The sequence below is a fragment of the Somniosus microcephalus genome, chromosome 8 (genome assembly GCF_052327205.1).
Source record: "Somniosus microcephalus isolate GS21.2 chromosome 8, FLI_Smic_1.0, whole genome shotgun sequence".
Classification (NCBI taxonomy): domain Eukaryota; kingdom Metazoa; phylum Chordata; class Chondrichthyes; order Squaliformes; family Somniosidae; genus Somniosus; species Somniosus microcephalus.
Window position 1 is genome coordinate 209,804,218 of NC_140994.1, and position 12,658 is coordinate 209,816,875.

At 45.1% G+C, this 12,658-nt stretch overlaps 1 protein-coding gene across 4 annotated transcripts in view; it reads right to left on the reverse strand.

The window, feature by feature from the left end:
- Positions 1 to 5,290: 5,290 nt before the first annotated feature.
- The window catches only part of LOC147114074 (pterin-4-alpha-carbinolamine dehydratase 2-like), a 65,733-nt gene continuing 58,365 nt past the window's right edge, over positions 5,291 to 12,658 (reverse strand). For all 4 annotated transcript variants that reach the window (XM_085995654.1, XM_085995653.1, XM_085995655.1 and 1 more), the window contains 2 exons: positions 9,098 to 9,178; positions 5,291 to 5,855 (listed from right to left, as the gene is read on the reverse strand). In XM_085995654.1, coding sequence (XP_085851780.1) covers positions 5,757 to 5,855; positions 9,098 to 9,178 — 180 coding nt within the window. In that variant the 3' untranslated portion in view covers positions 5,291 to 5,756. The remainder of the gene's footprint in view (positions 5,856 to 9,097; positions 9,179 to 12,658) is intronic.

Here is a 12,658-nt window from a genome sequence, read left to right on the forward strand (position 1 = left end):
CCTTCCAGTTTGTGCCTCCCTCCCGTTTTGGTCCTCCTCCTCCTCCTCCTCCTCTGCTGGTGCTTCAATGTCTGGTGGCATTGGCTGGGTCCTGAGGATTGCCAGGTTATGCAGCATGCAACACACAACCACGAAGTGGGAGACTCGCTCAGCTGAGTACTGAAGGGCTCCTCCGGAATGGTCCAGACAGCGGAACCGTTGCTTCTGCACGCCGATTGTGTGCTCAATAATGTTCCTTGTCGCTTGATGTCTCTCATTGTAGCGTTCTTCAGCAGGGGTGCTGGGCGAACGGAGTGGGGTCATCAGCCACGGGCACAGAGGATAGCCCTTGTCCCCGAGAAGCCAGCCTCCTGGGTGAGCCGGGGCCTCGAAAAGGTCTGCCACAGAAGTCTGGCGCAGGATGAAGGCGTCGTGGCTGCTGCCTGGAAACTGGGCATTCACAGCGAGGATCAGCTGTCGGTGGTCACAGAGCAGCTGTACATTCAAGGAATGGAACCCCTTGCGGTTGCGGAACTCCTCCGCATTCTCTACAGGCGCCCGCAAAGCCACATGCGTGCAGTCAATGGTGCCCTGCACCATGGGGATGTCCGCTATTCTTGCGAAGCCCTCTGCGTGCTCCCGCTGCTTGTCCGGGGTCATTGGGAAGGAGATGTACTGCCGCCTCCTTTTAAAGAGGGCATTAGTCAATTGACGGATGCAGCAATGCACCGCGAACTGCGAGATGTTGGCTATGTCCCCAGTTGCGGCCTGAAAGGAGCCGCTTGCATAGAAGTTAAGCGCAACAGTGATCTTCACAGCCACCGACAGAGATGTCCTGCACCTTAGCTGAGGCTGCAGATCTGGCTGAAGCAGGTGGCACAGCTCAGTCACCACCTCCTTACTAAAGCGCAGCCTTCGGAAACACTGCTCCTCCGACATGTTCATATATGAAAATTGCTGTCGAAAAACCCTGGCAGCGTAAGGTCTCGTGTGGCGACGTCTGTTGGCCCTCCTCCATCTGGCCATGCCTGCCCCTCTATCCCTGCGTCTCTGTGCCCTGTCAAGATGATTCAGAAGCAGGACGCTCCCATCCAATGCAGCCCCCATATTAAGTGCGCACAGAAAGTTATGCCGTTTGAGATGCTCACCAACAGCAAAGTGATGGTCAGAAGGCTGAAGTTCTTCTGCCAGCGCTGGCTCAATGTAGAAATGGCTCTCCTTGTGCAGCTGAGCAACTCTCTGCATCTCTCTAAGTTGTGGTCCAAAAATGGCTGCCGATTTTATTCCACACCAGTCCCCTTTAAAGAATGCCCCCACAGCCCGACAGCGACTGGGAAACATTCCAGGTAAGCTGTCCTTATTAGCGCCAGGCGGAACGGAGGGGGGCGCCACTGAGTTTCCAGTCTGGGGCGCCCCAAAGGCGTTGCACACTGAAATGACATCATGATCTGCGTGCGCCGATGAGCGGGCGCTAAGGTTTAGCGCCGGCGCTAAATGTCCGCTCAATATGGGGAGAGGCGCAGGGATCGCTGCGCCCGGGCGCTAGTTGGTTAGCGCCCCAGTTGCCGGCCTCTTTAGGCGCTAATGGGTGGCGCAACCAACCGAATTTTTCACCCTAAGAGTGTTAAAAAAACAAGCCTGAAGGCTTTGGGCTAAAAATTGAGTAGCGGCCCAATTGAGGCACTAACTTCGCCGGGGCACTAAAATTAGCGCCCCCGCGCCGGAAATTGAGTGGTTGCGCCCCAAGAGGGAAGTGGGGCGCTACTGGAAGCGCCCCGCCTCCCTCTTGGGGCGCTGCGAGTGAATATCGTGGCGCAACGTGCCGCAGCGCCACGTCGCGCTGCAGTATTGCAGGCCTTCCTCCCCTTCTTAAAGGGGAGGGGCCTTGTGCAGCGCGACCTGGGGCCCAGCTGGGCCGCCGGGGAGCGGGACGACAGGCAAAAGAGCCCGGCACCCAAGAGAAGTGCCGGGCTCTTGGAGCACAGCCGGCACTCTGCGGGGGGGGGGGGTTCAGGAGGCCGGGGACGGGAGCGCAGGCAGGTGCTGGCAGGCGGCCAGCAACAAAAATGGCCACCCCGCACCTCGCCTTTAAATTGCGCCTCCCCGGCCGCAGGTACGCCCCCCTGACCCCGTCGGACATAGCGTCCGGCGGTAAATCAGGAGGCACTCCCGAAGATCATGGCCGGGGTGTGAGCGGGGCGCTGCGCACACCAATGACGTCATCAGCAGCACCGCAGGGCGCTACCGGTTAGCGCCACCACTAACCTCCCGCTGAATTTTGCGGGAGGCGTGGGCAGTGCCGCGCCCGGGCGCTAGTTGGTTTGCGTCCCACTTAGCGCCCTCTTAAGGCACTAACGGGAGGCGCTACCAACTGAATTTTTCCCCCTTTGTGTCTTAATGCGAGGAGCATTCGTAATAAGGTGGATGAATTAGCTGCGCAAATAGATGTAAACGGATATGATGTAATTGGAATTACGGGGACATGGCTCCAGAGTGACCAAGGCTGGGAATTCAACATCAAGGGGTATTCAATATTCAGGAAGGACAGGCAAAAAGGAAAGGGAGGTGGGGTAGCATTGCTGGTTAAAGAGGAGATTAACACAATAGTAAGGAAGGATATTAGCTCTGATGATGTGAAATCTGTATGGGCAGAGCTGAGAAATACCAAGGGGCAGTACACGTTAGTGGGAGTTGTATACAGACACACAAAACAGTAATGCAAAGGTTGGGGATGGCATTAAACGGGAAATTGGAGGCGCGTGCAATAAGGGCACACCAGTTATCATGGGTTACTTTAATCTACATATAGATTGGGCTAACCAAATTAGTAACAATACTGTTGAGGAGGAATTCCTAGAGTGTATACGGGATGGTTTCCTGGACCAATATGTCGAGGAACCAACTAGAGATTAGGCCATCTTAGACTGGGTATTATGTAATGAGAAAGAATTAATTAGCTATGTTGTTGTGCGAGGCCACTTGGGGAGGAGCGATCATATGATAGAATTCTTCATTAAGATGCAGAGTGAAGTAGCTGACTCAGAGACTAGGGTCCTGAATTTAAATAAAGGAAACTACGATGGTATGAGGCGCGAGTTGGCTAAGATGGATTGGGGAACGTTACTCAAAGGGTTGACGGTGGATAGGCAATGGCAAACATTTAAAGATTGCATGGATGAACTACAGAATTTGTTCATCCCTGTTTGGCATAAAAATAAAACAAAAAAGGTGACTCAACCGTGGCTAACAAGGGAAATTAGGGATAGCATCAGATCCAAGGAGAGGACATATAAATTGGCCAGAAAAAGCAGCAAATCTGAGGATTGGGAGCAGTTTAGGATTCAGCAAAGGAGGACAAAGGGATTAATTAAGAGGGGGCAAATAGAATATGAGAGTAAGCTTGAAGGGAACATAAAAACTGACTGTAAAAGCTTCCATAGATATGTGAAGAGAAAAAGATTGGTGAAGTCAAGTGTAGGTCCCTTGCAGTCAGAATCAGGGGCATTTATAATGGGGAACAAAGAAATGGCTGACCAAATAAATACATGCTTCAGTTCTGTCTTCACAAAGGTGGACACAAATAATCTTCCAGAGATGTCAGTGAACATAGGGTCTAATGAGAGGGAGGAATTGAATGAAATCAGTATTTGTAGGGAAATGGTGTTAGGGAAATTGACGGCATTGAAGGCCTATAAATCCCAAGGGCCTGATAATCTACATCCTAGGGTACTTAAGGAAGTGGCCCTAGAAATAGTAGATGCATTGCTGGTCATCTTCCAAAATTCTATAGATTGGAATAGTTCCCATGGATTGGAGGGCAGCTAATGTAACCCCACTATTTAAAAAAGGTGATAGAGAAAACGGGGAATTATAGACCGGTAAGCCTGACATCGGTAGTGGGGAAAATGCTAGGGTCCATTATAAAAGATGTAATAGCAGAGCATTTGGAAAACAGTGACAGGATCGGACAAAGTCAACACAGATTTACAAAAGGAAAATCATGCTTGACTAATTTACTGGAATTTTTTGAGGATGTAACTGGTAGAATAGGTAAGGGAGAACCAGTGGATGTGGTGTATTTGGACTTTCAGAAGGCTTTCGATAAGGTCCCGCTTAAGAGATTGGCGTGCAAAGTTAAAGCACATGAGATTGGGGGTAAGGTACTGACTTGGATAGAGAACTGGTTGGCAGACAAGAAGCAAAGAGTTGGAATAAACGGGTCTTTTTCCGAGTGGCAGGCAGTGACTAGTGGGGTACCGCAGGGATTGGTGCTAGGACCCCAGCTATTCACAATATATATTAATGATCTAGACGAGGGAACTAGATGTAATATCTCCAAGTTTGCAGACGACACAAAGCTGGGTGGGCGTGTGTGCTGTGAGGAGGATGCAGAGAAACTCCAGTATGATTCGGACAGGTTTGGTGATTGGGCAGATGCAGTATAATGTGGATAAATGCGAGGTTATTCACTTTGGTGGCAAAAACAGGAAGACAGATTATTATCTGAATGGCAATAGATTGGGAAAAGGGGAAGTGCAATGAGACCTGGGTGTCATTGTGCACCAGTTGCTGAAGGTAAGCATGCAGGTGCAGCAGACGGTTAAGAAGGCAAATGGTATGTTGGCCTTCATAGCGTGAGGATTCGAGTACAGGAGCAAGGATGTCTTTCTGCAGTTTTACAGGGCTTTGGTGAGACCACACCCTTGAGTATTGTGTGCAGTTTTGGTCGCCTTATCTGAGGAAGGATGTTCTTGCCATGGAGGGTGTGCAGCGAAGATTCACCAGACTGATACCTGGGATGGCAGGAATGACGTATGAAGAGAGATTGGGTCGATTAGGCTTATATTTGCTAGAATTTAGAAGAATGAGAGGGGATCTCATTGAAACTTATAAAATTCTAACAGTACTAGATGCAGGAAGGATGTTCCCGATGGTGGTGGAGTCCAGAACCAGGGGTCACAATCTAAGGATAATGGGTAAGCTATTTAGGACTGAGGTGAGGAGGAATTTCTTCACCCAGAGAGTGGTAAGCCTGTGGAATTCTCTACCACAGAAGGCAGTTGAGGCCAACTTATTAAATATATTCAAGAAGGAGTTAGATATATTTCTTAAGGCTAAAGGGATATGGGGAGAAAGCAGGGACAGGGTACTGAATTTGGATGTTCAGCCATGATCTCATTAAATGGCGGAACAGGCTCGAGGGGCCAAATGGCCTACTCCTGCTCCTATCTTCTATGTTTCTATGTTTCTATAATAGGAAAATGTATGGCAAAATTGTGATAAAAGGAAGTAAGGTATTACAGACAGGAAGTGTGTGTAGACACAAGATATTTATTATATATATGAAGTGAAATGCAGTCTACATTAGTGGATATTCCATTTGTCTTTATTATTCCTGCCATTGTACAAACCAAACCCAGCAGGTGAGACACAATTTCCCATGAATACTGCACCAGCAGCATCTCGGGCACAAGGACAAGTCTGATGTCCTTGCACTGCTGTATTCAAATTGCTCGTTTCTACATTGTACCAGGAGATTTGTTACAAATGATGTTGCAGATCAGGGAACGGAGGAGAACTCAGCTCAAAAATAACTTTCAATTCACTGCAGTTCCAGTTTTAGCATCCGTGATCCTAATTTTTGAAGGAATATTTCTTTAAATTCAGGATTACATATTCCATTTTTGCTTCTAATCTGAATGTTGATCTCTGTTTAAAGTTCCTTGGAATGCATCACGTTTCATATTGAACCTTTTTGTTTTAAAAAACAAAAATAACTAATTTACTGAAGCAGCCGCCTGTTCGATGAACTTTGCCAGTTTGACATCTTTTTTGGAGAGACCACCACAGTCATGTGTCAAAAGAGTTATCTGAACCTGGGGAGGAATGGAAATATTCAATGTTAATACGTAGGGTACAGTCACCATTCCACCTTAATTTTACAGTGGGCAGAATTAATTTCCTAATCTCCTTTGTGTTTCGGCCTCGCTTATCAATTATTTTCCTGGAACTGTTGCTTGTGTGGCTTTTGCAGTTCTTGGAAGTTGGGAAAATAAAACAACAGAAGGGTGATGAAAAGTTGTTGACAGTTTTTACTACAAGCAGAGACCAGAAGAGTCTAAGAAAAAGAAAAGGCCTGAGAAATTTCTAGAGTAGTGAAGAAGTCAGCATATATTCTTTCCTTGTCAATTTGAATATATACATAAGCAGCTAATTCCAGGTAAAACTGTAGTGAAGGTAGGTGGCATCTGTTTTTTCCGCAACTAAAGGTTCAAGTGTGCACTTCTATCAGGATTTATAATAAAAAAGTGAGTTTTGTTTATTCCAAATGCTTCAATTTGTGGTTATAGTCCAGTGTTTTGGCTCCAATTTGCATCGATAAATATCTGGCCTCCAAGTCAAAAGGTTGTGGGTTCAAACTCAACTCCAAAACTTGAACGAATGATCAAGGCTGATACTTCAGTGCAGTTCTGATGGAGTGCCACATTGTCAGAGGCACCACCTTTCGGCTGAGATGTTAAACCGAGGTCCTGGCTGCTTGTTCAAATAGATGCACGGCACTATTAAAAGAGCAGGGGAGTTCTCCTAGTGGCCTGGCCAATGTTTATCCTTTAATCAACACCCAAAAAACCAAATAGGCTGCCACTGCTACTTCTCCCCCATCCCCAACCCAAACATCCTTCTGTGGTTCCCCCCTGCCCAGCTCTCAAACTGTGCCTTTCTCTAGTTTCTCCTATCTTCCCCATATCCCCTCTGAGCTCATTTTGTGCATCAGACCCAACTCCTGCTCCATTGACCTTATTCCCACTAACATGCTGACTACCCAACTCCCCCTTTCTGACCCACATGCTAGCTGGGATGGTAAATGGTTCAGAAAGATGCCTCCTGAAAGTAATATTTGTGAACAGACAGATACAAGAATAATTTATTTTCTTTTTCCTAGCCAAAACAATTTTTTTTTTTTAATTCTTGTATCTTATTGCTTGCCCATCAAACAGCCATCAAGAATGTTGCTCTAAAGCCATTACTTATGCCGGTCCTGAGCTGCACGGTCGGAGGCATACAAGCATCATTTGTTCCTCCCTCCATGGCAGACCGTTTACTTGCTATGCCGTCCCAAAAAGCCTGGTTAAAATCAGGAACTGGTCATGTGTGAACAAAATAATTGGTGTAAACTCACATCCTACCACAGCATGTGTGGCCAAAAGCACACATCCAAATCAAAGTGATCTTTGCTTTCATCGCTAGTTAAATGGGAAATATTTTCATTTGACTTATCCCATAATTTCAAATGTCAGGAAGGGATAGCTTCACAATTACTGATGGCTCCAGTTGTATGCGTTTTATACTTGATATTGCTTGCTAGATATCTAGAAGCATTTTGTAAAGAACTCACCCCCTCATGAGATATAATATTCCACTCCAGTGACAGGAATAGGACCAGTCACCTGAAAGCAGCAGCACTTCCAATTTATTTCACTGGATGTTAGCGTGGCTCAGTGGTAGCAAAACCATCTGAGTCATAAGGGTGTGGGTTCATGTCCCACTCCAGAGACTGGAGCACAAAATCCTGGTTGACATTTCAGTGAAGTACTGAGGGAGTGCTGCACTGTCGGAGGTGCTGTCTTTTGGATGAGACGTTGAACCAAGGCCCAGTGTTCCCGTTAATTCTTTTTTGTTGCATGGCCCCTTTAACGGGCTGTGCAGCCTATTCAATTTCTCTGGCACGCGTGGTTATTTCAGTTGTAAAGCCGTTGAGCGGCCTTGCCACGACCTCCAGATCGCTAGCTCAACAGGAACATTGCCAAGGCCCCTTCTACCCTCTCAGGTAGACATGGCACTATTTTGAAGAAGAGCAGGGGAGTTCTCCCCGGTTTCCTGGCCAATATTTATCCCTCAACCAACATCACTAAAACAGATTATCTGGTCATCATCACATTGTCATTTGCAAATGTGCGTAAATTGGTTGCCGCGTTTTCTCGCAAAACAGTGACCACGCTCCAAAAGTATTTCATTGGCTGTAAAGTGCTTTAGGACATCCTGAGGCCATGAACGATCGATATAAATGCAAGCTTTTCCTTTATTTCCCCTTTATCTCTTTTACTCTTAATTTCTCTCACCTTTTGCCTTATGCCATTATCACTCCTGTCATTTCTTCACCTAATCATTTTACAGCTTATTCTTTTCTTGTGCATGTGTTTCCCCGCCCACCCCTACCCTCACTCTGTCCCTTCTTATATGCTGTTCATCTGTAATATCTTCCAGTTCTGATGAAGGGCTATGTCTGAAAGGTTAACATTTTTCCTTTCTTTACAGGTACTGCCTGACTTGTGCGTTTCAAGGATTTTGTGTTTTTGTTTCAGATTTCCAGCATCTGCAGTATTATATTTTTTTGTTTTAGAATATAATTCCATTCTAAAAGAAGCTGTTCCTTACAAAATACATCTGGCACTTCTTGTCAGAATGATGCGCATACACTAGATGTACTCTGTGGGTTAACATGACAGATATCAAAATAAAATACATGAAGCAATAGTCACAAGACAATCTGTACAAGCCAGAAAAGCACTCTCCAGAAGTACAAAGGCACAAAAAAAATGAGTAGCCTTGGTGGGGGGGGGGGGGGGGGGGGCGGTGTAACGGGTTCCAACTATAGCACTTACTCTGATCTCAGTTTAAATTGGCGATGGTCTGGATGGACTAAAAGCAGCACTAAACTCACACATAATGCTCTTAGTTACAGCGCTACTAATGGTTAAGCCCCTTTGATCCTCCTTTGCAGATCTCTATAACAAACATCAAAGGAAAGATTCAGAGCCAACCAGCAGTAGCACATTAACCAAGATAGCAATATGTTTGAGAACACACTAGTAAGGGCTTGTAGTATCTTACAAGTTTTAGACCTAATTATGTGCCTTTTTGCTTTGGAGTGTGGGGGAAGTATGGTGTGCCTGTACACACATCCCTAGTGATGTATAACTGGGTTTAAAAGTAATGGGTTACACGTTGCTGCAGACTGAATGTGTGTGTGTGTATATATATATACATATATATATATATATATAATTAAGAAGAATATGCTACATTTTACTGTCAAACTCACCAGCGTTCACATTACCTTGTGGTATACATTGAACCATTCAGGGTGATGATTCAGTTTCTCTGCTTGTAAAGCCACACGTGTCATAAACCCAAAGGCCTGGAATGAGATTTTGTTTAAACAAAACGTTAACAACTTCAAACAAAACCACCATTCAACAAACTATCTAAAAGGGCAAGTTGAATATATGACTCAAGTTTTGATAAACTTCTGAGTGTAGCAGTAGATAATATTCTGCACTTTCTTTTAACCCTCCAAATTTAAAAAGTGCCCAGTTTTTATTTTTTTTTTAAATTTAAGATTAATGTTGAGTCATGACCAGAGAGCACACATCCTTGAGGACTGCATTAAGTATTTTTGCATCAAATCCTAGATTAAACACGATTTATAGGGCTGGTTTGTTCCTAGTATAGAAGGAATCAATGATTTTTGATGCTGTGAATTTCTCAAATTAATTGTTCATAGAGTTGCTCAAATCAATCTTGGTGAAAATGTATGTGTATTTTGAAAAATTAAATAGTCTTATCGATCTTTAAAAGGATACCATCTTGAGAGAGGTTTTATCAGGTCTTTATAGAAGAGTGATGCCACTAGTGACAGAATACACTCTGAATGATTGTGTCAGAAATACATAGTTGTCTGAGCTTTAAGAAGGGGTCAAGAGGAAAGGAACAGAAATAGGCCAACGCCAATATGCCTCTCTTTCATCCTGTAGCTCTAGTTTTGGTTGTGAGTTCCAACACTGCCTTCAGTGTGCCAGTGCAGCCTTCGGTCGCCTGAGGAAGAGAGTGTTTGAAGCCCAGGACCTCAAACCCGGCACCAAGCTCATGGTCTACAGAGCAGCAATAATACCCGCTCTCCTGTATGCCTCAGAGACATGGACCATGTACAGCAGGCACCTCAAAGCACTGGAGAGGTACCACCAACGCTGCCTCCGCAAGATCCTGCAAATCCATTGGCAGGATAGGCGCACCAACGTCAATGTTCTCTCTCAGGCCAACATCCCCAGCATCGAAGCTTTGACCACGCTCGATCAGCTCCGATGGACGGGTCACATCGTCCGCATGCCCGATACGAGACTCCCAAAACAAGCACCCTACTCGGAGCTCCGACATGGCAAGAGAGCCCCAGGTGGGCAGAGGAAACGCTTCAAGGACACCCTCAAAGCCTCCTTGAAAAAGTGCAACATCACCACCGACACCTGGGAATCCCTGGCCCAAGACCGTACAAAGTGGAGGAGATGCATCCGGGAAGGCGCCGAATACCTTGAGTCTCTTTGCCGGGAGCAAGCGGAAGCCAAGCGCAAACAGCGGAAGGAGCGCACGTCAACCCAAGCACCCCACCCACCCGCCCCTTCAACCACCGTCTGCCCCACCTGTGACAGAGACTGTAGGTCCCACATTGGACTCATCAGTCACCTGCGAACTCATTTTTAATGTGGAAGCAAGTTGTCTTCGGTTCCGAGGGACTGCCTAAGAAGAGGAGAAGGTTGCGAGGGTAGATTAGCCTGAGCAGCAAACTTCTCTGCACAATATGGCTCAATGATCGATTGACTAGAGGCACAACAGTCCCTGCTGTTCCCACCCCCACACCTAACTGAAAGACCAACATTCTACAGGTACAAACTTGCCAGAACAAACTTCAATCTTTCAAACCACATAACTAATGAAGAGTAGGAAAATCATTAGCTGGTACAGTGCACAATCTTTTCACCTCAGTGATCTGAGTTTGAATGTGCCTCAGACTGATGGGAAAAGGTCTCTTCCCTCCGCCGACTGAATATCTTAAAATGAAGTGAATTTGGGTAAGTTCAACGCAAAGTTCCTAGCAGATGCAACTATACATCAAAAACTAGCCAAAATTTGGGATGAATAGGAACTGTTAAATATTTGAATGGGTGCACAAGGGCATTACAGGAACACCACCATTAGCTCTGTGTAAAATTATAATGTTTATTACTCGCAATTTGCCCAAAATCAGTGTAACCTGCGCAAAAGATCGCGGAATTTAAAGCGCAAATCGAGTTCCGTGATCTTTTGCGCTAGTTTAAACACAAAAGTGGCCACACTCCCAAGATGAATTCATTACCACTGTGAGTTTCCGCTAATTGTGCTCATTTGCAGGCCTTCGAGGAGGCTCTAAAAATTAAGCGTGTTTCTTTTGGGCGCAAGGACACTAATAGGTAAATTTTAAAAGCTTTTGAATGTAATTTTTTTTAAAAATTTATGAAGAAATCAACTACTGTACCCCAATATAACTACCAAATGGTTATGTATCTTTTTTTTAAGTCTTTTTCAGTCATTTAAAAATCGGGTTACTCACGGGTGGTGGATGTAATTTAAAATGCTTATTTTTTTTGTGATAAACCTATTTTCAGCTGTATTAATCAAAGTGCACCAAGTTACCACTCTTCGATTAAATCAAGGAATGTTTTAAAACGCTGCCCAGTTGTGCTGGTTCATGGCAGTTCTCATGTTCGGCAATATGCAAATGAGTTTGAGCGGAAATTTGAGAAAAAGAAAACACTTCTCAAAACTAGTGTAATTTTAGGCGCAATTTTCGCCTGGATCGCCGATTGCACATAAAGCGGAAACTCTACCCCAAGCTTCCTTTTCTGTCTACAAAGTACTGTAGCTTGATTAATCCTGTCTCGGCAACCAAACTGAATCATCACATTGACTATTTGAATAAATTTGCTCCGAGCACAAAAAACAGTTGATAATGTTGACAGTTTCATAGAATGAACTGCGCAGAAGGAGGCCAGTTAGCCCTGAAAATGTTATCCCTTCAAGTATTTATCCAATCCCTTTTGAAAGTTATTATTGAATCTGCTTCCACCACCTTTTCAGGCAGGGCATTCCAGATCATAATTCGCTGCATCGTTTTTTTTCCCCTCATGTTGCCTCTGGTTCTTTTGCCAATTACCTTAAATCTGTGCCCTCTGGTTACCAATGCATCTGCAACAACAACAACTTATATGTATATAGCGCCTTTAACGTAGTAAAACTTCTCCAGGTGCTTCACAGGAGTATTATAAGACAAAAAACTTGACACCAAGCCACATAAGGAGAAATTAGGGCAGGTGACCAAAAGCTTGGTCAAAGAGGTAGGTTTTAAGAAGCGTCTTAAAGGAGGAAAGAGAGGTAGTGAGGCGGAGAGGTTTAGGCAGGGAATTCCAGAGCTTAGGGCCTAGGCAACAGAAGGCACGGCTACCAATGGTTGAGCAATTATAATCAGGGATGCTCAAGAGGGCAGAATTAGAGGAGCGCAGATACTCGCTTCTGCCACTGGAAAGAGTTTATCCTTATTTACTCTATCAAAACCTTTCATGATTTTGAACATCTCTATCAAATCTCCCATTAATTAACCTTCTCTTCTCTAAGGGGAACAACCCCAGTTTCTTTAGTCTCTCTGTGTAACTGAAGTCTTTCAGCCCTGGAAGCATTCTAGTAAATCTCATCTGCACCCTCTCCAAGGCCTCGACATGCTTCCTTAAGTGTGGTGCCCAGAATTGGCCACAATACTCCAGCGGGGGCCTAATCTGTGTTTTATAAAAGATTTAGCATAACTTCTTTGTTA